This window comes from Rhinatrema bivittatum, chromosome 4 (assembly GCF_901001135.1).
Source record: "Rhinatrema bivittatum chromosome 4, aRhiBiv1.1, whole genome shotgun sequence".
In the NCBI taxonomy this organism is placed as follows: Eukaryota; Metazoa; Chordata; class Amphibia; order Gymnophiona; family Rhinatrematidae; genus Rhinatrema; species Rhinatrema bivittatum.
In genome coordinates, this window is record NC_042618.1 from 180,384,650 (window position 1) to 180,410,463 (window position 25,814).

At 44.8% G+C, this 25,814-nt stretch overlaps 1 protein-coding gene across 1 annotated transcript in view; it reads left to right on the forward strand.

Annotated features, from left to right (window-relative positions):
* Positions 1-25,814, forward strand: part of FAM20A (FAM20A golgi associated secretory pathway pseudokinase) — a 79,258-nt gene that overhangs the window by 35,818 nt on the left and 17,626 nt on the right. The window contains exons 2-7 of the mRNA XM_029599293.1: positions 5,017-5,201; positions 13,860-13,910; positions 22,365-22,443; positions 23,406-23,498; positions 24,640-24,755; positions 25,549-25,729. Of these exons, the coding sequence (XP_029455153.1) occupies positions 5,017-5,201; positions 13,860-13,910; positions 22,365-22,443; positions 23,406-23,498; positions 24,640-24,755; positions 25,549-25,729 (705 nt within the window). The remainder of the gene's footprint in view (positions 1-5,016; positions 5,202-13,859; positions 13,911-22,364; positions 22,444-23,405; positions 23,499-24,639; positions 24,756-25,548; positions 25,730-25,814) is intronic.

A 25,814-nucleotide genomic window follows, 5' to 3' on the forward strand; every position in this document is an offset into this window, starting at 1 on the left:
GCGCGCACAAATCTACGCCCGCGCGTAAATCTTAAAATCCGGCCCTATATTTAGATTTTATTTTTTTTAACTTTATATTCAACAAATGATACACACCACAGAAAATAACACCTCCTCTCACTAAGATTTGGGAACATGTCTGACAGACATCCGTTCACTGATACATATGCCACAATAGAGCGCTCTTATCCAGTAATTGAATTCCTCATGGAATCCAAATCTCTTGAGAATCTGAAATAAATAAAGCCATTGAATTCTATCAAACGCCTTATTCAAATTCCAGGGCCAAAACCACCCTGAAAGTTTACGAAATTTTACAATTTGGATGATATTAAAGTTACGCTGTTTGTTAACGAAGAGGGTCAGATATACATCTGGGATTTTCCTGTTCATCTCCATTCAAACCTTTGACCAATCTTCCTCTCATTTGGGGAGCAATTGGGTATCTCTTTCTTTGTCCTAGCAGTTCCTTCCTGCTGCTTCGGACTTCCAGTTCAGTCGGAACTAGGGGTGGGATCTGGTGTCACGGGACTTCATTTGCAACAAATGCTCAGGGACATCCCCCACCGCCTTTGTTATTTCCTTCCCAACTTACTCTAGCCCAGTCATTGCAGCAACTGACCTCAGCCAGGGGCCATGCACAAGGCCTCCTTCCAGGTGGTTGCAATCATGGATCCTAAATCCAGCCACCAGGTGTGGCCATAACACTGTTACGGGGATGCCTTTCTCCAAGGGCTGTGAAGGCTTCTCCATGGCGTCCCCACCTCCTTCTGACCCCGGCAGTGTAGACATGAACCAGGAATCAAGCTCAGTTACCCCGTCACACACGCTGAGCCACTGGGCTAGCCCTCTCTTGTGTTGTCTCCAGGTTGCTGCTGCTCCTCCCTTTTTTTTTTATGGTGCTTTCTGCACAGCCTGGCTTTGGGAGCTCTAATTTGCTTTATCATCTCCATACTGTTCAGTGCTTTGCCAATGGCACAAATATTCCCGGATTGGAACTGATATTTGGGACATGTGTGAATGTGCCTTACATATTCATAAGGTGTCTGAGGTTTCCTGTTACTCGTAAGTCATTCTGACCCTGGGAAATGGGGTGACAAAGTGAAGATCACGGTTTCATCTCAGATCCAAACAAGCCACGAGAGACTTGTGATTCAGTCAGAAGGAAATACCAAGTTCTACAAAGTTTGTTACTTTTTATGATCTTAATAAATTTAGATAATGCACTTTGCAAAAATAAAGCACTTTTCTTTTCAGTGGAAGAACTGGATTAAAAAAAATCAAGGTCAGAACCCTATATTGCAATTTGAAATGCTGCCTGTGGGCACCACCCCATTTTTGAAATAGTGTTGACAAAGCAGTACAGTCTCTCCTGAACTCCCATTCTGAGGTAGAGGTTTTCCAGCCTGGCAGGAGACAGACACAGCAGAAAAGCATACATATTTTGGCAAGGATCTGAGGGTTCTCACTGATTACATCACTGCAGCATGTTCTTCCCAAGTGGAGTTTTAACTTGCAAATTTATGACTCCAACCTATGGCCTGATGATCAGAGGCAACTGAGCTACACCAGTAACCCCCAAGAGGAGATCCTTATATCTCCAGCCTGACTCTTTATTTTGTGCCCCTTATAATATCACTCTCAGAGATGGAGCTCAGTAATGTTTGCAGAAGGGTTAGAGTACGGCATGCTGCAGTGTCACAATCCTGGAGTCAGAACATGCTGACCCAGGACAAAAAGCTCTGGGTGACATTCTGGGCTGAAGGTACCTTTGACAAATGTAATTCATAAGTAACTCTCAAATGTTTTCCATTCAGAAATACAAAAAAACCCAGGGCAAAGTCATAGTACTTGACCTAAAGAAAAAAAGAGCAAATCTAATTTTTTGTGTGTTCTTAATTCTGCAGGATTTGCAAAAATTGTGTTCGCTTGGGTAAACATTTACCTTTGAGAGGCAGTGCTTTGCTTTCAGCTTCACTACTGAAGTATCACCACACAGCACTGTGCATATTCATGATTTCCGCTGTATCCTGTGACGATGCTCCCTGTCTCTTAGTCTAGTGAGGCAGGGTAGGCTGGAATAGTTGTGAAGGTTCAGTGCATCTTGACATACTCTATATTAAGAGCTTAGATGGGGAAGTCAGAAGCTCGCGCCGCAGTCACAACATAACTTTTTAAACATACCCCATCTGGAAGGCAGATCAGGCTGGAGGAAATGAGAACGAAAGCATTTTCAGTGGTCGTACACAATAGAATGTTCTCCCAGATGAGCTTAGAGTAACAGAAGGTGTTCAGAGTGTTAGAAAGAAATGAAAAGCTTTCCTTTTTAAAGAGGTGTTTTGCTTAACGTAAAGAGAAAAATTAAATAGAGTGCAAAAATATTCAGTAGAGGGTATTTGTAATGTGCTTGATGGAATGGCAGGCTTTTTTCTGTGTCATTTGTAAGTATTTTTTAGTCTTGACATGGGAGAGAAGCCAAGAGAGCCCAAAAATGAGGAAAGCAAAGAGTGCAGATGGGGGGGGGCAGGGAGTTGAAAACTGGATGGTGGGATGGGGGAGAGGAAGATGAAAGACTAATGAGTAGGGGGAAAGGGAGCTGGAAGGCTGAGAGGTATAGGGGAAGAGGTACGGGAGAATGGAAGATGGAGGCCTGGGAAAGAATCAGTCAGAGAAAGGAGGCACAGAGGGAAAAGCCAGAGAGAGGGCAACGGAGGGCTGGGAAATATGGGGGGAAAGGTGAGCATGAGATGGGGAAAGGGAGAGCTGAGAGCCTGCAGAGAAAAGTGGAGGGCTCAGAGGGGTCAATAGGAGAAGTGACAGGGAAGTGAAAGGGTGGGAAATGAAGAAACGAGGGGTGAGTAATGAGAGAGAGAGAAGTAAAGCAGAGACGGACTGTTGAAGATGAAAGATGGAGAGAAATTAGTTTAAAGAAAAATCTGGGAGAAAGAGTGAGAGAAAAATGGGTGAAGAAAGGAGACAACCTTAGAAGGAAAAAGAAAATGGAAAGGAGAACCAATAAACAAAGAGAGAAGACAAACAAGATGACAGAAGAGAAGAGACCAAGGTGGAAACCCCCTTATAATCAAGGTAGAGTAAAAATAAAAGTAGGTATAGTGTTTGCTATAAATTTAGAATTTTTGCAAACCAGGGGGGGGGGGGGGGGTACATGAAACATCTCAAACCCTTGACAGGAATGCAATAGTCATGAAAGGTTGAGAATCACTGTTCTAAACCAGTGCTACAAACCTGCTGCTCAAAACCTCTAACTGGGCCTGGTTTACAAGATAACCAAAATGTGCAAACACACTTGGTTTTAGACCATATGCATGTAAATTTAATACATGAACATTCAATGTGAATCTCCTGAAAAGCAGAGCTGGCTGAGGGTCTGGAAGGTCACCTTTTGGGAATCAGAGATCATTCAGGTTGTGGTGTCAGGATGAAGGCCGGAAGGGGAGCACCCCGTGAGGCTGATTTTTTTGGTCTCATCTATTTCTCAGCAGTACCGCCCTCACTCCCAGGGCCTGAAAGGATTACCTTTGTACCCTGACAGAGAAGAAGCCTAACATAGGTCTCCTTGCAGCACAGCTCACAGCACCAGGGCCAAGCCTGGGGGCCATCCTAATGATACGTTGCCAGTGAAGATCTTGGCAAAAATATCTTTTGCACGCATCATCTTCACACCATAAGGGCCCAGAATGTCAGACCATGTTAGTGTCCTGAATACATACGTTGCACATGAAATCCAAGCTATGTGATTCCAGAGGCCTGGCCCGTTGTTCTGCCTGCAACAGGAGCCCTGCATAGGGCGTTACGCCTCCTTGTACGGTTCAGCTAACACTCAGCCTCTTCATGTGAGCAGTTATTAATTTGGATATGGTGCATTTTCATGGTTGGATGTAAACAGCAATTAAAGTAGCGGCTTCCCAAAAGCCTCATTTATTTTGCTGATAAGTATGTGTTGCAAGGAGCATGTTTTCACCGACTGTAATTCACCGGCGTGGCAGACATTGCATTATTCAGTAATTTTCTGGACTGTTTATACTTGTTCATAGAATCAACAGAGAAAAACATAGGGTGTGTGACGTTTTTTCCCTTTGGTTTATTTCCAATTACTTGTAAGATTTCAAGATCTAACAAAATACAGATGAGCAGTGAAAACGCCAAAGAAACTGCAGAGAAAGCAATTGTCACCCCTCTGAGGTGTTCTTTCTTAGTCAGATCCATTACAAGGATCATGGCCCTTTTCTCCGTCTTCTCTTCTGCATGCAAGTATGTCAAGAAGAATTTCTTTATCCATAACAAGCAGTTAAGGACAAGAAAGATTGTTGCAGTGCTCATTTTGCCTGGATTTCTGGTGTAATTCTGAATTCAGCAAAAAAATATTTAAAAAAAAAGACCTCTTTCTTCATATATATTGTTATCATTATAGTTAAAGGTATAGATAGTGGTGTCTAGTCTGTCTCTGTATAATTAAGGAACCTTAATCTCCTGTTCTCTATTCTTGGCTTGATTAGTCAGGTCTTGGGTGGGTCCGGTCCAGGAGAGATGGTTTATGAACTATAGCCCTTGCCTAGAGCCCAGTGCACAGTTATTGCCTCCTGTATGGCAAAGGCATGGAATAGCATCATTTACTGTGGTAAATTGATGATAGGGGAAGCTTGTCACAAGTCAAGAAAGGCATGAGGCAATAAAAATGAACACTGAGCCAAAGCTGCCACAGATCATAAAAAAAAAATATCAAATCCAAATCAATGCATTCTTTTCACAGCAGGTCATCAGTGTTCTGTACAGCTTTCAGCTCTGTTGGACAGGACCCAGAGACAAAGCAGCTTCAATAAAACCAGAAACCTGCCCTAAATATAGTTTGAACATATATAAGAAGTTGGACGTTTGCAGGTCTTGCATGTGGTTAGGGATCTGGCTGTTTGTGAGCATAATACGTAGTTGAAGAGCAACAGAATTAAAGTCACATTTTTATCAGTGACTTCTATATAAACAAAAATTGTTTTTCAGGAGACAAAAGCTTTACAGAGAGGAGCTCAACATGACCTACCCCGATGTACAAGCACTGCTGAATCTAGAAGCAAACTGGCTGCGGTTTCACCAGGAAATCAGCCGTTCCGGACTGTACCCTAGAGACAGTTCTACTGTGGACAGGCTTCTGGATGATATGAGCAACTTTAACACTATCAGTGCCGGTAAGGATTAAAATACATATTTAAGAGTCTATGCCTTTTGACAATAGTGTTACCAACTGACTCGGGGTAGCCTTGATGGGCCAGATCCATTCTATTTTTGGTGAAACCTCCTATTCCTAGGACTTATTGAAACGCTAGAACTACAAATTCCAAAATTAATTGGGATGAGATTTTAGGCAAAAAAAAAAAAAAAGGACTGGATCAGCCTGTCAAGGTTGACCTGACTTCCTTGGCCAGAACTTTGCTTCTAGGGTTTGACTTTACGCAAGCTTTTGAGAACACAGAGGTCCCTTTTTCAGAGGCAAGCATGAAGGAAGCACCTGTATGACCTGACAAAAGCTTGTGGAGTATCATCTTCGGGGGAAATTTGTAAATGTTGCAAACCTTTCCTTGTGAAGAATATATAGTAACATAGCAGATGATGGCAATCATTCCTCTCCACACTGCCAAGGATATATCCAGGCTGCCAGCCATAGAGCATGGCTGCCTCTAAGACATTGCTCCTTACCCTGACACCAGAGCTCCCACCGACCACTTAGATGACTCTGCATCTGTCCGAGTAACAAGTAAACTGGAAGACAGCTCTAGCATCAAAACGGTGAAAGCCAGACAGGACATATACTGGCAGATAAGAGGCAGTCACAATGCCAATAAGCAATTTCTACTATGCAAATGATTTTTAAACTGTTTCAGATATTGAAAATGTGAAAATCATTCCGCTAAGCAGGCCCTTTACCGCTCACATGTGTTCACTGCACATCCTAAGCCCCAGTGCTCATTTCATCAACCTCTGCTGTGCATAAAACCGTGCTCTGTCAGCAGAATATACACATAATGGGGGCCAGCTCTGAGCAGCCCACGTTGTTGTAAGGTCTGTGCCAACTTGCCTGTACCTGGTAGCTAATTTTCAAAAACAAAAGGCTGCCTGGGTGGTTTGAAGATTAGCAGCGAGCCTACTTTGTACCTGCAGGAGATCAGTGGCAGAACAGTGAAAGCTGAATTGAAAATATCAAGGTACAGGTGCTGGTGCCTCCCCCGACCCGGGAACATCTCTGCTTAACTAGGGCAGCGGGGAAGCTTGCCCAGGCTTTTAGCCAAACTGAGGCTGGCAGGTTTCAGTCAGATTGCGTTACTCAAGCAAACGGTTTTGAAAAGTGTTCTCAGTGTGCCAGGGGACAGTGTTGCCTGCGGAAATTGTGCAGTAGGTTCCTTTCCTCATTGGATCTGACCAGCTCATGTTTTCCTCGATATAAGCTACTAGAATAGAATTTCCCAAACGTGTCCTGGTGCCCCCCCCCCCCCCCCCAGCCAGTCATCAGCGTATCTATAAAGAAGAAGCACGAGATAACATTTGCATACACTGGGGGGGCAGATTTTAAAACCTGCGTGTGGGCGCAGATTTGTTCGCGCAACCCGGCGCAAACAAATCTGCGCCCGATTTTATAACATGCGCGCGCAGCTGCGCGCACATGTTATAAAATCCAGGGTCGGCGCACGCAAGTGGGTGCACAATTGTGCAACGTCCGCGCGCCGAGCCGCACAGCCTGCCTCCGTTCCCTCCGCCCCCCGCCCCCCCGCACCTTCCCCTCCCTTTCCCTACCTAACCCGCCCCCAGCCATACCTAACCCCCCCCCCCCTTACCTTTGTTGAAGAAGTTAACGCGCGCCGGCCAACGACCGCAGCAAATGGACGCTGTGTCTGGTGGCTCAGGCCCCACCCCGTCCTGGACCGCCCTCGCCCCGCCCCTATTTGCAAGCCCCGGGACTTACACGCTTCCTGGGGCTTGCGCGCTATGCAAGATAGGCTCGGCCCGCGCAGGGGGTGGTTTTAAGGGTTACGCGCGTAACTCTTTTAAAATCCGCCCCTGAGTCTCCAATGCATATTCATTGTGGATATCAAAACTCAGCTGGCTGTGAGGTCCCCTGGACTGGTGTAGGAAGCCCTGGACTAGAGCACAAAGGATCATAACCTCCTTGCTCACTCCTCCCTGATTTCCTTCTACTCCATGCTCGCTCTGTGTCCAGCAGCAGTTGATTGGCTTCACTTTGGTCAGCCTCTTCCTCAAGATTTTGCTTAAAATCTGACTTCATGTAGAGCCTGATCAAAGATGAAATACTTACCCTCTAAGTCATGCAACGTAAGGTGGCAATAGCCAGAACTAAATTCCCTGTTAACTGTTTCTCCAGTTACCATTTTTCTAATTGTGGAAATGGGAATTTCCAGCCACTTTAAAGTTACTTACGTATGTCAATAAAAGACCAAATATCTAGATTTCAGTTTCACCTTCAGCTTTTGCACTCTTTGTGGTAAGGATTCTTCAGCCTTTGCTTAAATTAGGGTTACAATAATCTATTTATGCAGGGATTGCCTCTAATGACGTGGCACCATTTGGCCACACAGGTTTGTGAGCACTGGTCATAGCTAACATTGGGGATATTACGTAGCTTATATTGGGGATATTAGGAAAGGTGAGTTAGAAACATAGAACATGATAGCAGATAAAGACCCTACAGTCTATCTAGTCTGCCAAGCCACATCTGCTCAGCTTTGTAGTTCCTTCTTTTCTCTTCCTTAGAGGCAGTTTTATAACTGCGATACGCCTTCTGTGACAGAAGGGCTGAGATACTCCCAGCATGTTGTTGCTGTGCCTGGAGGCTGATACACTAAATCGTAATCCTAAAATACTGCCCTTATTGAGTGAAACGGCCTAATGGTTAGTGAAGTAGTTTGAGAACCAGATAAACCAAGATTCCAATCCCACTTCCCCCACTGACACACCTTGGGCAAGACACTTTATCTCTCATTGCCTCACGTGCCCACATTTATTTATTTATTTTATTTAAATTTGGTTATATACCGCTTTTACAAATATAATTTAATGAAAACGGTTTACAATAGTAAAATAAAACAAATTAATAGTAATAAAATAAAAGAGAAAATAACAATTACAAAAAAGTAGCAATTAAAATAAAAAATTTGAAAAGTAAAAACACAATATAAAACTTTAAAGGAATCAAGTGCAGGGGATATTACAATACTACATTGGGGATAGATTGCAAGCTCTTTTGGGAAGGAACTTTTATTGTGCCTGAATTCAAACAATATTGTAAGCTACCCTGAATGTCATTTGGAAAGGTAGGCTAAGAATCCAAACATGATTATATGTGTGGCAGTAGAGTTTACTTTTATGATCTCTTGTGTCTTATGGAAGAGCTGAACAAATCTGCCAAGGAAATCTTGATTGCTTCTGAGTTGTGAAATTGTTATTGTGCAGTTGGAAAGAAGGGTTACATTTTTATGTGGGAGCTGAGTCACTAGCTTTTCTGATACCAGATAGTACTTACCTTGATTGAGCAATATCATTTAAAAATTTTGGTAGATTATTAAAAAATATTTAAGGCTTGTGAGTCATAGGCTCTTAAGAATTTTTTTCATTGGCATAACATGGTCTCTATATTAAACCATTCATTTTAAACCTCTCTTTTTCTTTCTGAAAATACAATATTTTACTATCAAATAACCAGTCAAAATAAAGTAGCCAAAAGCACCAGCTCAGGCTCCCATTTGATCATTTTGGCAAGTGGTGCAGACTTATCAACCCTTCCTTTTCAGAAGAGAAGCTTCCTCTTTTTATAGTCAAAAAGTCTACCTCCCCATTTTTGATTCTCCTTCCCCAGGCGGCACTATTTAAACCTTTACTAGCCCAAGGGGCACCTCCTCTGAGGTTCATCCCTTAGTACCACTCTTTAGCCAGCAGGGGCCAGCACTGTTGCTGCAGCTGTCTCCCCTCTCTCCCCAGGCCTGAGGGCATTCCCGTGCCTGTTATACAGCTTTTAAAAAATGCAAATTTGTGCAGAAACTTTTCTGAGTTTTAAGTACTTCGTTTAAAAGTGCAGTTTTTCAAGAAAGAGAGGTGCAAAAATTGCTCAGCAACCGCAGTCATAGTTTGCGATCTGATGAAATACATAGTCTGCTTTTGTCTTACTTAAAAAAGGTTTGGACAAGTTCTTGGAGGAAAAGTCTCTAAAACACTTATTAACCAGTAGACTAAAGAAAACAATTGCTAACCCTGAAAGTGAGTAACAGGAAACAGACCTACTTTATGGGTGGGAGCTGCTGAGTTTTTTTTACCCTAACTGGCCACTCTCAGAGACAGGATGCTGGGCTCCATGGACCTTGATCTGACCCAGCATGGTATTTCTTATGCCCTGGCTGAGTCGTCTTTAAAAAGAGCTTGCTTAAGCAGCACTAGAAAGGAGCTTTCTATTGCATCTGTTACGAAGGCCGGCCAAGGAGCTTGTGACTGGCTCTTCTCACCTTTCTCTCACGGCACAGCAGACTCTCTCCGCGGCGCGGCGCAGCACAGCAGGAACGCCATCACCGTCCTCCTCCAGCCCTCGCGTGGTTCACCCGCCATCAAGCCCCGTTCTGGCTGGGGCGTGCGCGCGCCTTCCTCCAAGATTTAAAGGGGCCACGATGCGCTAGGGCTGCCGGGCCTCCCCTGCTGATCTCATTTCCTCAGGGTTACTTAAGGCAAGCTCTGACTACCAGAGCTTGCCTTTGCAACTGGCTTCCTCCATAGTTGGCTGGGCTCCTGCTATTGTGCCTGTCTCTAAGAATCCTTTGTTTGATCACTGCCTGATTTTGACCTCTGCTTGTCCTTTGACCATGCTTGACCGCCACCTGACCACGACCTGTTTGTTCTTTGACCACATCTGCCCTCCGGAACTTGAACTCTGCTTGCTTGCTTGACCAGCTTATCCTCCAGTCCTGTTCCAACGTCCTGCTGTCTTCGCCTGTCTGTTCCTGCGCACCCCCAGGTAGTACCCTTGGACTGTTTCTTGGTACTGACCCCGGCTTGCTTCTTGATACAACTCGTCTACCTGCTGCCTGCCTTAGCACCTCAGCTTGTTCCATGACCTGCCTGCTTGCTGCCTGCCTCAGACCTCAGCCTGCCTTCGACTTCGTCGGACCTCCAGTTTCTGACCCCTGCTTCGTTGACCACTCCTCGGACTGATCTCTGGATCTCGACCTTTGCCTGCCTGACCTCGCCTCCAGATTCGGGCTCTGTTCCTCACCTTATCATCACCAACTCTGTTCTGGTTCTTCCTGCTCCAGCTCGAACTCGACCACGCTCCTTCTGTGTCTGTGGGCAAGCCGGGCTTCCATTCTATCCCGGAGAACCTGCAAGGCCACCTAAGTCCAAGCGGCCCGGGTCCCTATGGGCTCCTCCCCGGAGGACCTTGGGCTTCCAGTGATGAAGCTCTTCCCTAGCCTCTGTCTCCTCCAGTGCTCCGCCCCCTGGGGCAGTTGCCTTCTGTTTCCTTCAGGAGGTGTTCCCTCTCTGCTCCAGGACAGGGGTCCACCCCCAAGCACAACAGCATCATTCCCTCGCTATGGATTTAACTGTCAGTTGAGGTTCCTACCATCACTAATTGTTTGCACTTTGGAAAGCTTGCCAAGGTGTTGCGTTTGTGCCTATTCTCGCCCTCGCTCCACCATCTCTACCTTTGTGGCGACTCCCTTCGGCTCAGATGGACAGATGCAGCCACGGCTTCTCTCCGCCTCTTGGTCCTGGTGTCCCCGGGCTGGCTTGACGCTACGGATCCACCATGTTTCTGATGACGTAAGGGCACGCATACGCTCCAGACTTTGTACCAGCAAGGGCGTGAACCTCGGGGGCATCCCCCTGTTCTGACATCATCCGTTTTCAATTTAAAAGGTTTTTGTTTGCTAACTACAAATGAGTTAGCAAGGAACTCCAATGGGACTTGCTTCGGCAGTCCACGCTACTTGCAACTACGATCCGAGTCAGTTAGGGGAATTCTTCTCCACTGCTCGGCCTTTTCAAACTTACCAGGAGTACCCGCTCCTTGGGGGCTCCGCTCTCTCTATTCTTGATTTCAGATTGTTGGACGGGATCCGGTACTCGCTTATTGAGGGCCTACGTTCCCGAAGACTCAGAAGACTACGACTGCCTGGAGGCGATCGCAGACGTGAACAAAGTGAGTCCTATTTCAGACAGGAACCGGTACTCGCTCCACGAGGGCCATTGTTCCTTATCGCTAAGGCTCCCTTCCATCTAAGACGTTATCACAGATACGGAGATCGTGACTTACCATTGCGGATAGGAATCAGTACTCGCTCCACGAGGGCCTATGTTCCTAATTCCTTTCTCATGCTCTCTTCTTCCTCAGAAGATATCGCATACCTATATCTTATGGATTATTATTACAGATTAACAGATAGGAACCGGTACTCGCTCCACGAGGGCCTACATTCCTAAATCTCTCCTAGCCTCTCTTCTATTCCAGAAGCCATCCCATACACAGTTATTGTGAGTTCTATTTCATAGGGATGTGAATCGTTTTTCTGACGATTGAAAATATCGTACGATATTTTCAAAGTCGTCAGAAATCGGGGGCACCCCGAAACCGATAGGAAAACCCCACAAAATTGTTCGTGGGGTTCTCTTATCGTTTTGGGGGAGGGCGGGAAAAACAGCACACAAAAACAACCCAATAACCAAAAAACCCACCCGACCCTTTAAAACAGCTCCCTTAGCTTCCCCCACCCTCCTGACCCCCCCCCCCAAAATATTTTAAAATTACCTGGTGGTCCAGTGGGGGTCCCAGGAGCGATCTCCCGCTCTCGGGCCATTGGCTGCCACTAATAAAAATGGCGCCGATGGCCCTTTGCTCTTACCATGTGACAGGGTATCCGTGCCATTGGCCAGCCCCTGTCACATGGTAGGAGTAATGGATGGCCGGCACCATTTTTAAAAATGGTGCAGACCATCCAGTGCTCCTACCATGTGACAGGGGCCGGCCAATGGCACGGATAACCTGTCACATGGTAAGGGCAAAGGGCCATCGGCACCATTTTTATTAGTGGCAGCCGACTGCCCGAGAGCAGGAGATCGCTCCCACGACCCCCACTGGACCACCAGGTAATTTTAAAACATTTGGGGGGGGTTGGGTGGATGGGGGAAGCTAAGGGAGCTGTTTTAAAGGGTTGGGGTGGGTTTTTTTGTTATCGGCTCGGGCGCAGCCGATAAAAAAAACCCGATCGGGCCGCACGAAAAAAAATTCACAATGTGAATCGGAACCGGAATCGGAACCGATTCCAGTACCGATTCACATCTCTACTATTTCAGACTGCTTACAAGAACCAGTGCTCGCCTGCGGCTCCTGTTCCTGAATACTGAAGATTCTCTGTTGCATATAGAAGACACTACAGAGATCTACTATTGTGAGTGTATCATCTATTATTGGTTATGGCCAGCATACCCTGTCTACTCACTATCTATAGTCTCTCCTTACAGCTCAACAACTCAGAGATTGTGGTTTCAGTATCAGAGGGACTTCAGCCCTGCCGGGCGTATCAACTCACTACTGCCACCTCTGGTGGTTCTACTTCCAGTCTAATAAAGAACTATCTGTGTTTGTCTCAATGCTCCAGCCTAGCCAGTGGTCCCTCTCAGGATCTCCACTTGAGGGCGCTGTCGACTGCCATCGGCCCAGGGATTCACTATTTCTACTAAGTGTTATTCCTACACTAATAAGAGCGGTATCATCATCTACCACTCTGTGGGAGCCAACCCACATCAGACCATCACTCCTCTCTCTGCGGAAGCTGACCCATATCAGATAGCAATCTCCCCGTGGGAATCATACAGGTTGCTGGTTCACCTTCTACAGGAACAAAGCATTACAGTTGCTACTCCTTCCCTCTGGAAGAGCAGAGCACTAACAGATTGCTACTCCTTAGTAAGATCCATACAGAGTGCTACTTCGCCCCCTGGCGGGGTGATCATTTATAGCTTGTTAACTCCTCCTTCATCGGAGGTATCCAGCATCCAGATTCATAACAGATTACTAACTCCTCCCCTCTGGGGGAGCAGATCTATAACAGATTGCTAACTCCTCCCCTCTGGGGAGCTGGCCTTTATCAGATTGCTAACTCCTCCCCTTTGGGAAGCCGGTCTCTAACACAAGGCTTATTTATTTGTACAGGCCTTTAACTGATTTTTATTATTTATTCATATTATTTTGCCTTTGTCAAGCTTTCCTCTTTTTTTGGATCTTAATTTCCTGCTTGTTTTTTTAATTTATTTGATTTCATAGATTTTCGCTTATTGTACTGTGTTTTTTATTTATGACATGCTTATTTTCTGATTTGATTGCTATGATACTGTTATTTGATGCTATGATTTTTTTGCTATTACTGTTGTTCCTTGCTCTGAGAGCATTATTGTTTATAAGCAAGCAAGAAATTAAATAAATACATATTTGCACAGTAGAGACCTGAGGAGCAATATTAATCACAAAAGATAGTAGTATTTTGGGAAAAAAAGGTACCTGTTAAATCAGTATTTTATTGATCTGTGCTTATTTCATTTTGGACATTCCACAAACTTTCTCAGTTTAGGGAGGGGCTTAAATGGCTAGAGGTGTGGACTGGGATCAGGAAGATCCAAGTTCAAGTCCTACTTCTGCCACTCACTGTGACCTCGGGCAAGTCGCTTTCTTTCTTTGTGCCTCATGTGTCCATTTAAATTGTAAATTCTTTGGGATTAGGGATTGTGATGCGATATACAGCACCCAGCTTTAGGGCACCTTTCAAATGAAAAATAAATGGCCTGTTTGTGTGTTGCAGATTATAGCCAAGATGAAAAGGCTCTGTTGGGAACATGTGACTGCAGCCAGAGTAAGTCAAGCTTCTCTCTTCTTTCATGTTGATGTGATTTCATTACTACCAGAGATTACAGGAACGCTGCATTCTTTCCAGGTGGCAACCCTGTGGTTTGTTGTAGGCTATTGCAGGGCAGCTCTATTATGAGGCAGGGTGAGGCGGATGCCTCAGGTGGTAACATTTTTAGGTGGGAGCAAGTGCTCTCCCCCTCTCCAAATACCCCTGCAGCAACCACCTTATTTCCCCACCTAACAAGAGGGTCTCCTGGAAGGAAGTGAGTCAAGTGGCATGATTTATTGACATGCCGAGGAGGTTCCTACCCCACATCTGGGGAAAAAGTACTCCCCACCCCAACATCACTTGGCCCTGCCACACCAAACAGCTGCTGGTAGGGAGGTCAGGCCCTACCAATGAAAGAGAAGCAGCCAGGCTCGCCATGGAGGACAGATGCTGGCGGGGAGGCCAGGCCCTGCCAATGAAAGAAGAGTGGCGGGCCCACCGCCCAGCACAGCCACTGGCGGATAGGCCAGGTCCCCACCAGCAAAGGTGGACCTGGCTGGAACCAGCTCCTGAGGTAGGGAGGGAGATGATGAGAGGGAAAGAAGGAAGAAAGATTTAAGTGAGAAGGGAGGAGAAAGTAGTGAATGAAAGGGGGTGTGAGGGGAAAGTAAATGAGAGGCATGAGAGAATGCTGCAGGGGAGTAAATGGAGGGAAAAGAGGGCAGAAGGGATGGAACATGAGTAAATGGAGGGGACAGAATGAGAGGGAAAGGTGCAAAGCGGTGTGAGAGGGAAGAGTGTGAATGTGAGGGGAGAAGGGTGAGTGAGAGGGGAGGGAATATGAGGGATGAGTGGAGGGAGGGGGACATAAGGAAGACCCAAGTGCCAGCAGGGTTTCTCTCCTCCCTGAGCAGAAGGAAAACTTGGAGTGGCAGTGTCCTAATTTGCCAGTAGGAGGAGGAGGAGGAGGAAGACAACATTGGATGTGAGGGAGGTTGAGAGTGGGAGGAGAAGAAAAGGGAAGGAGAGTGTGGATAAGTGAGGAAGGGAAGGTGGAATCACGCCTGGTGTTACCCAGGGGTGGCAGCAGTGATGGAGGAGAGGGGGAGGCCCAGTGGGGCCACCACAGCCAAAGAAAATAAGGAGCAAGAGAGAGAGGACCAGCAGCCGAAGAAACAAAGCCCATCCAGTTAGAGGCAAAAGAAATGAAAGAGATGTTTGTGTGTGTGTGTGTGTGTGTGTGTGTTGTATATAATTTTTGTATCACAGGGACAGGGCAATCAGAACACTTCGATTCAGAAAAAGATTTTAAAATATAATTTATTCAGCTGTTTATAAGAAAGTCCAAGACAAGTGTTCTGGGAGATGCAATATAACTGCCCTCTATCTGTAATAACTTGCATCTCAGTGAATCTCTGCCATGCCCTGACTTATATAATCAAAATACAACATTCCCGAAGCTTCCAGAATGAATGACGTAACTGCCCAAAGATTTCCTTACAAAAAATACCTTATGCTGTTGTCATGACAATCTATCATGTATAGGAAATGCTTGTGATGACACCCCCCATTCAATTGTAAAAATCATTCTATACTAGTCTTCCCTGAACCATCCTCCCATCATACAAGTTCCTGTATCACTCTGGCTTTGATGCAATGTATTCTCTTCTGTTCTTCTTTTGTTGTGTAAACAAATCGCAGTCTGGGTCTTGAATAGGAGCTAGGCTTGAATTCCATTTCTTGGCACCAGGGTTTAATTAAAAACTGTCACCTCACAGGATCTCCTTTTCAAATTGGTTTCTGTCCATTGAAACCATGCATCTGCAAGACAAAAGATTGCATCCTGGACCCAGTTTCTCTGTATTGTAAAGTAAATGTAGCCATTAACTAGGCCTCTCTCCTGTTGTTGCCAGCAAATCTGTCTCAGAGATTTTCTGCAAGTCATGCTCAGAAAAGCACTCAAAGTTCATTCACCTATGACAGGCCACAGTACAGCAGAGGCATCTGGGAATTCTTGGTTATCTGCTCGGCCTATTCTTCAGTGTGTGTGCGCGCGCGCATGAGCAAGGCAGCATGTGTGTGTATGTGTGTGAGAGAGAGAGAAAGGGAGGGATCACATGAGAGAGTGAGTATGCATGTGAAAAGGATAGAGAGAGAGGTAGGGAGCGCATGAGAGAAAGCATCTGTGTGAATAGGGAGCACATGAGAGAGAGTATGAGTGTGAGTAGAAGAGAGAGGCAGGGAGCAGGTGAGGGAGCATGCATGTGAGTAGGAGAGAAAGGGAGTGAGTATGCTTGTGAGTAGGAGACAGAGAATGGGAGCACATAAGAGAGAAAGCATGGTGTAAGAGTGAGAGGGAAGGAGGTATATAAGAGAGAACATGTGTGTGAAAGTGAGAGAGAGTAAGCCTGGCTGTGTTAGAGTGTGTGTCTATGAGAGACAGGAGAAAGTTTGAAGGTACCCTCCTCCCCACTGTTGTGAATGACTCGAGCATGAGCCCCTCTTGCCGTGGCACAATTTGCGCAACCTCATGGACTGGGCCCTAAGTTTTGCACCGATGGCAGGAGAGCGAATCTTAGCACGAGCCAGACTATGACAGAGTACAAAAGGCTATGGTGGAAGCTGAAGGCTTGACAGAGGCAAGGCTGTGGCTGAAGACCTGGAGCAAAGCAGAGCTGAAGACTGAAGCAGGCTGAAGACTTGGAGCAGAGTGGAGCAGAGCGAAGACTGAAGCAGGCTAGAGACTGGAGCAGAGCAAGGCTTGAAGACTGGAAGCAGGATAGCAGACTAGGAACAAAGTTTGTAGACAAACTGGAATGAGACTGGCAGGCTTGAAGACAAGAACAAGACTGGCAGACAACCTTGGCTGAGGGGTTGAAAGAATGCCTGAGAGAGGCTTATGAGGGGCAGGAATGATGACCTCATCAGAGGACACCACGGGGGATTTCCCACCACGGGCCCTTTAAATTGGGTAGTGTTAGTGCACATGCGTACTAAGGATGCCTGCGGTGTCCAACTGCTTTGGAATCGGTGGCATGGTGGCCCACCGCATGGAGAAACTGGCAGCATTTGGGGTGAGTGCAGCTGCTCATGGGTCCATCCACGAGTGGCAAAATGTAACAGTACCCCTTCCTCTAAGCCCCCTCCTCAGGCCTTTTTTCTTCAGCTTCTGAGAAAATGAAGGTACCCCCTTACCAACTAGGAACTCGGGGGTCTTGACACAGGATCCAGTGATTCTTTGGTTTCGTGACTGGACCAAAGAACCATTCAAGGCTGAAGGCTTGGACGGAGACAAGGTCTGATCCTGATCTGCAGGCAAGGATCCTCAGGAGGACAACATAACTCAGAACTCAAATAGGAACAGACCCTACATTGGAGCCGCAGGTCTGCTACTTCAGGCAAGTGGGTTTGGAGGAAAGTGCCCTGATATAAGGTTGAGACAGCACAATGCTCCCAGCAGGACAGATCCCATTGGTCAATCTGTAAGGTGCTCTAGGCAATGGATACCTCTAATTGTAAATACTCAATTCTGTTACTCGACTCTTCTTTTCTATTCCTTATACACCATAGTTCCAGCATTCCCTCGTTCCATGTAATTTCTAATTCCTTTTCCAAAAGTTAACAGTTTCCCCTGTTCAATGTAAACCGATGTGATATTCCTATGAATGTCGGTATAGAAAAGTTCTAAATAAATAAATTAATGGAGCTAAGCCAAATACAAGACTGGAGATCTTAGATAGCACATAAAACTGAAGATCTTCTCAGAGAGACCCAATCTGCATTGTAATAGACAAGGAAGTGGTGGTCATGTGACCAGGTAGAGGTTCTCCGTAGATGGATGAAATGACACAGAGGGTGGTTAGGTGGGTAGTAGGGCAGTCACATTGGCATAGCAGTGATTCCTGGATAAAGTTGCCTCGGCTCCAGAGTCTACTAAGGCTTTGGTTTGAAGTGTGTATTTCTTTTCTGTAGGTGAGGGACACCGGTATCAGTAGTTGTGGAGAGGAAGCAGGATAGTGAAATGCTAACCTCCCAGCTAGACTTTTTACTGAATTTCCTGGTCTTAAAGGACACCGACTGACAAAATGGTTTTGTGCAGCGCAGTAGAGACAGAGATTGTGCAATCTACACCATTGTTTCTCATCAAGTGAGAGTCGGGTATTACCCAATTGCATGGGTTCTTCGAAGGCCACTGCCTTCAGCAGTTCCAGGATGGGCTGTGAAGGATTCAGAGGTTTGGGAGCCATGGGAGTGATCCACTAGGAGGTCTTTCTCACAAGCTTGTTCCTGTCATCTCAAGTCTTTATGAATAGCCAAGGCATAAGTGCTTCGAGGGACGGAGGTCTTCGAGGGACGGTGGGCTACTAGTTCATCCTTTATCTTCCCCAATAATCCTTGCCAAAAAATGGTGGTTTGGCTATCTTCGCCTCAACCGAGTTCAGAAGCTAGGGTACGAAATTCTACTGTGTACTCACTAACCGAGCAAGTGCCTTTATGAATACGAAGAATTTCTATAGCAGTGGACGAAAGACAACCAGACTGGGTGAAAGTCAGGCAAAACAGTTGTATAAAGTTATCCAAGTTCCTGAGAAGTAAATCATCTTGTTCCCATAAGGGAGAAGCCAAGGTGAGAGCAGTATTGTCCAACATGGAGAGGATATACGTGACCTTCACATTGTCAAAAAAAAAAGCCAGCCAGCTGTATCTCAAATTTCATCTTACAAACATTGAGGAACCCTCTGCACCCCTTAGGATCCCCACTGTACCTCAGAGATGGTGGGAGTTGAATCATGGATTCCACAGGCTGTATAGGTGCCTGTGCAGGGTTCACAAGAGCTGGAACTGGAACTGAAGCTAGCCATTGACCTTGTATCATATCCAAATGTAGGGATAGGATCTGTAGTAATTCATTGACTTGATCAAATTGCTGCTGGGCCTGTTGCATGAACTGGTGCAGGAGACCAATCAATTCCGTTTTTTGCTCCTGCATCTGGGAGACCGATGCAGCATCGTGCGACACGTTCACTGAGCTCATGGCCTCAGCAATCTGTTGTGAACAACATGGGTGTGATCCTCTCTTGACGTGGCGCAATTGGTGCAACCTTGTAGGCCGGGCCCTAAGGTTTATGTCGATGGTAGGTGAGCAAATCTTAGCATGGGCCAGGCTATGACAGAGTCCAAAAGGCTATGGTGGAAGCTGAAAGCTTGATGGCGGCAAGGCTGTGCCTGAAGACTTGGAGCAAAGAGGAGCTGAAGAATGAAGCAGACTGAAAACCTGGAGTGAAGCAGAAACTGAAGCAGGCTGGAAACTGGAACGGAGCAAGGCTTGAAGACTGGAGCGGAGCAAGGCTTGAAGACTGGAAGCTGGACAACAGACTACGAACAAAGGCTTGGAGACAAATCGGAATGAGACTGGCAGGCTTGAAGACAAGAAAAAGACTTGCAGACGTCCTTTGCTGAGCTGTTGAAAGAGTGCGTGAAACAGGCTTATGTAGGGCAGGAATGATAACCTCATCAGAGAGCGCTGCAGGGGATTTCCCATCATGGGCCTTTTAAATCAGGTAGCGTCAGTTTGCACGCACACTAAGGAATCCTGCAGCATCCTGCTGCATTGGAATCAACAGCAGCGACCTGCCACATGGAGAACACTGGTGAGATTTGTGGTGAGTGCAGCTACTCAAGGGACCATCCACAAGCGGCAAAATGTAACACTCACAAGTCCATGACAATCTCAGGGTGACTAAAAATGAAAAGTTCCCAGGTAGAATGGGGAATATTTTTCATCTATATTAGTTTTAATTATTGGGTGTTATTTGATGTGTCTGCTATTTTTAAATATTTTATTCATGTTTGGGAAATTTTAAAAAAAATTTAATTATTGGATGTTATATTTGTCACCTGTTTTAAAATATTTATGCTTTTTATTAGTATGGTTGTACTGTTATGATTGTTTTATGTTTCTCGATTTTATTAGTTGATGTTTTATGAGGAATGTTAATGGTTCAGTTTTTCCATTGTTACATTATACACAGAGTCTGCCTAGTTGCAGTTTCCTGTTTAGTTTTTGTCTGCAGGTTTCTATTTAGGCTTCATGATCTCTTTTTCATTCTGTATTTGGTGAAGGTCTGTCTGTGTTTCTGCATGTGTGACTGAGGTGATGTATTCTACTAATGTGTTGTTTGTTTGTATGGATCTATAGCAGTTTGGCTTGTTCTGTTTTCCTAATAGCAGTTGTATTGGTGTTTTAGAGCCTGGTGTAATATTTGCAATGTTGCCTTTTTCATAGGAAAGGTTGTTACTGTTTGAAGGCTGGCAATTAGTGCTGTTTTGGTATAGGAGGTTACTATATTCCAATTATAATTCAATTTACTTATGGTTTTCTGAGGGCCAAGCTCACACCCAACATGTGTTACAATAGGCCTAATACCATATGAATTCCAAGTGTCTTTTTTGAAGTGTTTTCTGGCTGGTACCTCAGCAGGGCGTATAAATATAATGTACGTGTTATGTGATTTTTACTTCAGAAAACTGTACTTTGATGTCCTTTTTCATGTGAGATATTACTAATGCATAATTTTTAATTGTGTGTGGGAAGGGGTAGGGGGGAGGACAAGGCTGTAAGGATCACCTAGAACACCACACACATATAGATGGTAGGGTTCCTGGGAGTGTGGCAGGGTTTCTTGATTCCTAGAAATATTGTCTGACATTCCTTTAGGAATACTGACCTTCACCTCCACCTCCCCCTCCTAAGCATTTCAAATTACCAAAAGGGCCAGGACTCCAAGAGATCCCCCACCCTCTTTGCCTTCTAACTAATTTGACCCATGTCATGCCTTTGGTGGGCGGGGGCACCATCTCATCACTTGCTTCAGGCAGTAGATTGCTTTAAGCCACCCCTGAGGCTATGGCAATATAATCATGCAGGTAGACGAAAACATATTCCCCAGTTTCAATGTTTTAATATGCCATGGAGGGAGACATTTTTTTAACTAGTGATTTCATTGGTGACATACACAGTGTCACACTTTGGAATAAACAAAACAAAATCTTAGCCTTCTGCTTTATATGTTCACTTTTACTGCATTCTGTAAACAGTAAATCAAAATACCTCACATTTTTAAGTGACCCTCCTTTTCCCCCTGAGCTTTTGGTACCCAGTAACTGATAAATCGACATTGAGAAACAAGACTTTTGGGGAATTTTGGACATGCCTAATTTTTAAAAAGGAAAAGAAAAAGCAGCTCTTGGAAGATTTATGATAGGAATAGGAGAGAAAGATGCAGCCCTGCAGAATGGGCCAGTTCCTCTGGAGATTTCTACAGCCTTCATCTCTGCAGCTGCTTTTACCAGATATGTTCTGAAGAGCCCTGATGCTTCTTAGGAAAAATCAGACACCTACAGAATCCCATGTCTGAACATGCTTCATCCTGATTGGTTGAAATAAAGTCCCTAGCTGAGTGTTGCAAAGCTGCAGAACGTTTAATGCTGAATATTCTGCTTCCACACCACTGCTGGAAGCTGCACCTAGTACTGTATACAATTCTGGTCACCGAATCTCAAAAAAGATATAGTTGTGATGGAGAAAGTACAGAGAAGGGCAACCAAAATGATAAAGGGGATGGAACAGTTCCCCAATGAGGAAAGGCTGAAGAGGTTAGGGCTGTTCAGCTTGGAGAAGAGACGGCTGAGGGGGGATATGATAGAGGTCTTTAAGATCATGAGAGGTCTTAAACAAGTAGATGTGAATCGGTTATTTACACTTTTGAATAATGGAAGGACCAGGGGGCATTCCATGAAGTTAGCAAGTAACACATTTAAGACTAATCGGAGAAAATTCTTTTTCACTCAACGCACAATAAAGCTCTGGAATTTGTTGTCACAGGATATGGTTAGTGCAGTTAGTGTAGCTGGGTTCAAAATAGGTTTGGATAAGTTCTTGAAGGAGAAGTCCATTAACTGCTATTAATCAAGTTTACTTAGGGAATAGCCACTGCTATTTACTGCATCAGTAGCATGGGATCTTCTTAGTGTTTGGGTACTTGCCAGGTTCTTATGGCCTGGTTTGGCCTCTGTTGAAAACAGGATGCTGGGCTTGATGAACCCTTTGTCTGACCCAGTATGGCAATTTCTTATGTTCTTAGGTTCTTATACAAACCCATACAAGTAAAATATTTTCTTTATTCAGAAAAAGAGCTGCCTATAATAGCATTAAGAATCCCAGTCATGAACCATTCGCTGGTCCTTACCATTCACCTATGGACCTGGTAAAGTGCTCTATATATTCAGAAATGTAATATTTTTTGACAGAGGACTTTTCAATGAGTCCTTGACTAATCTGTTTTTCTGTTTGTTAGGCACTTAACGTTTTTAATGTATGTTTTAACACATAGTAGTAAGCACATTTCTCTTATGCTTGTAGCCATTTATTTGTGTGTATCCTGCTTTCTTCTAATTCTCTCCTTCCAGTTGTGAAGCCCAGCGGTGTTCACCTGAAACTGGTTCTGAGGTTCCAGGACTTTGGGAAGGCCATGTTCAAACCCATGAGGTAAGGAAGCATGGACGTTACCTCCCCTAACCAGCAGCCACTTTCATCTTGCATGCAAAGGCAGCAGCAAACAGAACTGGAAGGTCAGCAAATAACTGTGAACAGCAAACAACCAGAAATGATTGGCAGTGAGAACGTAGATTGTGTTCCAGGGATACAGATGGAGGAGGTGAGAGGGACTGGTTAAAGCTACATCTATCACCACGATAACAGATGCAGCAGGATGCAAACGATTGGGACTGGATTTAATTCTTACAGGCTTTTAAATGCAGGGGAGAGGCGTCGCTCTCTGAAACTACATCAGGAAGTTGCAGGACTTCATTGGGGGAAAGGGTGGGGGTCCTCTTCCATGCACAAGAGTTTTCTTGCCTCATACCTGCCCTTTAAGGACATACGGCACCCTCCGGAAAGTGAACATATCTCGCCATGTACTGACTGCCTCACAGAAAATTGAAACCCTCCTACTGTACTTTGCCCAGGGAATTCTAAGCACATAGAGAGTGGAATGGGCAGGCCCACAGGCACCATGTCTCGATCAAAATTTTGCCCCACATGGCATCAGCAACTGAGGAGCTTAGAGAGGCAAAGGCAGAGGTTGGTTTATTAGCCCCCCCCAAGCAAAAAGGTGTTCCGCTGCCCCTATCTAAGCATATAGATTCTGCCTGTAGTTATTTCAGTCTTCCTAATTTTGAACCACAAGCCTCTAAACATGACTTAACCTTTCACTTAATAAATCGAGTAAGAACCCAACAAAACTGAAATACAAAAATCCTGTTTCTCCTAAATATTAAAATGTTAACTTAGCAAGGTGTGAGAGTTGAAATATAAGAATTTCTTGGCCTACCCAGTCATCTCTTTATCTTCCCTCTCTCTCTCCCCCATGCATACCAGAACTCCTACACTGTAAATTTACATCCTGTCTCCGTTTTACTGCCCAGTTTCAGACTCTGTATTCTTTTCAGACAGAGACGAGAAGAGGAGACCCCAGAAGACGTTTTCTACTTTGTTGATTTCCAAAGGCACAATGCCGAGATTGCTGCCTTCCACCTGGACCGGTATGTGCTGTAAAATGGCTCATCCTTCCAGCTTACCGTCACCGGATCACTTTTCATAGATGGCAAAGCATGCACACTTAATTAAAAGCCATTATCTTGGCTTCCAAAGAGGAAGTCGAGAGATCACTCAATATCCCCAAAAAACTGTTGATGAACAACTGTTTGGTCGCCAGGGTACAAACAGAGAGAAAACCGAAGGAATGGAAAGAGAGAGAGATTTAAGGGATTTTATTTCTTTCTTTACTTATTTATTCATTCAGATTGCTTATGTTCCACTTTATCCACACTTCTCAGTTACATAGTCTAAGCTGCACTGTTGTATGGTCTACTCTAGTCCCTATGGGCTAGATGTGCTAAAGGATTTTTTTCCCATTGTTTTGTCTAGGAACAAAATGCTTAGTACAAGAGTTCTCACTCCTAGTACTGGAGGGCCACAAACAGGTCAGGTTTTTTCAGGATATCCTCTATCCATATTCATCAGATTATATTTGCATACATCTGGCATGTGTCGGTTGCTCTGAAATCAGATCCGTTTGCAGCCCCCCCTCCCCTCCCCCTTTTAAGGACTAGCATTGAGAACATCTGACAGCACCTCTGGCCCAAAGCTAAACTATGAATCAGTTGTTCTAGCAAGATACATCCCATCTCTGTATGAAGCTGTTTGTAGGAGTGTTATACTGAAGGTTACCAGGTACAGACAACAGCATTAGATACAAGTGTTGTTCCTCTCCAGAGGCATTTTCTTATGGCAAGGCATCTTAAATAAATAAGCAAGCAAGTGTTGTTCAGAGAAGGGTACAGAAGTATTCCAATAATTCTATTATTCCTGATTAGTGATCAAACATGCTCTCACAGTCAAATTATGAGGTTTATTTAATGGTTAGTGATCAAATTAATATATAAACTGTAAAAAAACAAAAAAAATCATTTTAAACAGGCTATGAAGTAGCAAGCCTACTTTAAGTGAAGTAAATTAATATCAGAATTTTAAAGGCTACTGCATGCTCCAGGGAGTAGTAAAGTCACCTCAGAGAAAGTCATTCTGTAGTGCCACTGTTGCATGACTCTTGCCAAGTTAGTAATGTCTGCCGCATTCTTCATAAGTTAAAATTCAGTGTTGTGCAACCCTTCTTCCATGCAGAATCCTGGATTTTCGCCGAGTGCCTCCGGTGGCCGGGAGGATGATTAACATCACCCAGGAAATCCTACAAGTGACCAAGAATGAAGTCTTACAAAGCGTTTTCTTCGTCTCTCCTGGTAGGGTAGGAAGTACCCTGCCACAAAGGATTGTATGTTTTTGGGATGGGCAATTAATTGAAAAGGTGGTGGAGAAATCCATTTTCCCCCTTTGCCTTTGCAGAGAACAAAGACAGTGAACTGCCCAGGGCCAGATTTTGGGGTGGAGGAAACTGCTAATCATGTCTCCCTCACCACTTTTTAGGCCCTCATGAATGTAACACCACCTTCCAGTGTAATCTGGTGTCCAGTGGAGGTTTAAAATGCTTGACAACAAAATGATAAAAAATAAAGTAATCTGCCAGATGGGGAGCATGTTCCCTCATTTCATTTGAATTGACTTCTCCTCACTGGAACTGAACTGTACGGTGGCAGACTGTTCCATGCAAGTTTGATTATCCCTCATATTATCATTTCTAGCATTGTCTGTTACAGATTTGCACTTTATTTTTTTTATTGTACATAGGGCAGTCAAAATTTCCTAGTTTACCAAAGATAGAGTTTTACAGAATTCTTGTGAGATAATCCTAATGTGTTTTTATCCCAAGTGTTTTAATAAAGAATTAGCACCCTCTTTCTTGTTCCCCTCCCCCACTGGCTGCCAGCAGGGGGAGATCCTGCAACACATGGGTGTTCTTCTTGGCGCTGGGGGCCAAGTGAATGAAATATTACAGTACCCAAGGGACAGTAAGCACAAGCCCAGGGAGCAATACTGAATTCAGTAATAACAAAAGAAAGAAAAGAGTTTTGGGAAAATGTCATTCTACAGGACTGCTATTTTTTAATTTACATTCTTTCTGTTTGTTTCCTGCAGCAAACAACGTGTGTTTCTTTGCCAAGTGCCCATACATGTGTAAAACAGAGTATGCTGTGTGTGGGACTCCTCACCTCCTAGAGGGGTCCCTTATTGCCTTTTTGCCCTCGCTCAACCTTGCACCAAGAGTGTCTGTCCCCAACCCCTGGATTCGTTCCTACACCTTCACCGGAAAAGAGGAGTAAGTGGAGTGCCTTAAAAGCCAACCAATCTGCTGCTCCTGGTTTGTTTGCATTGGCCCCAACTATAAAATTTTCTTCCCACAC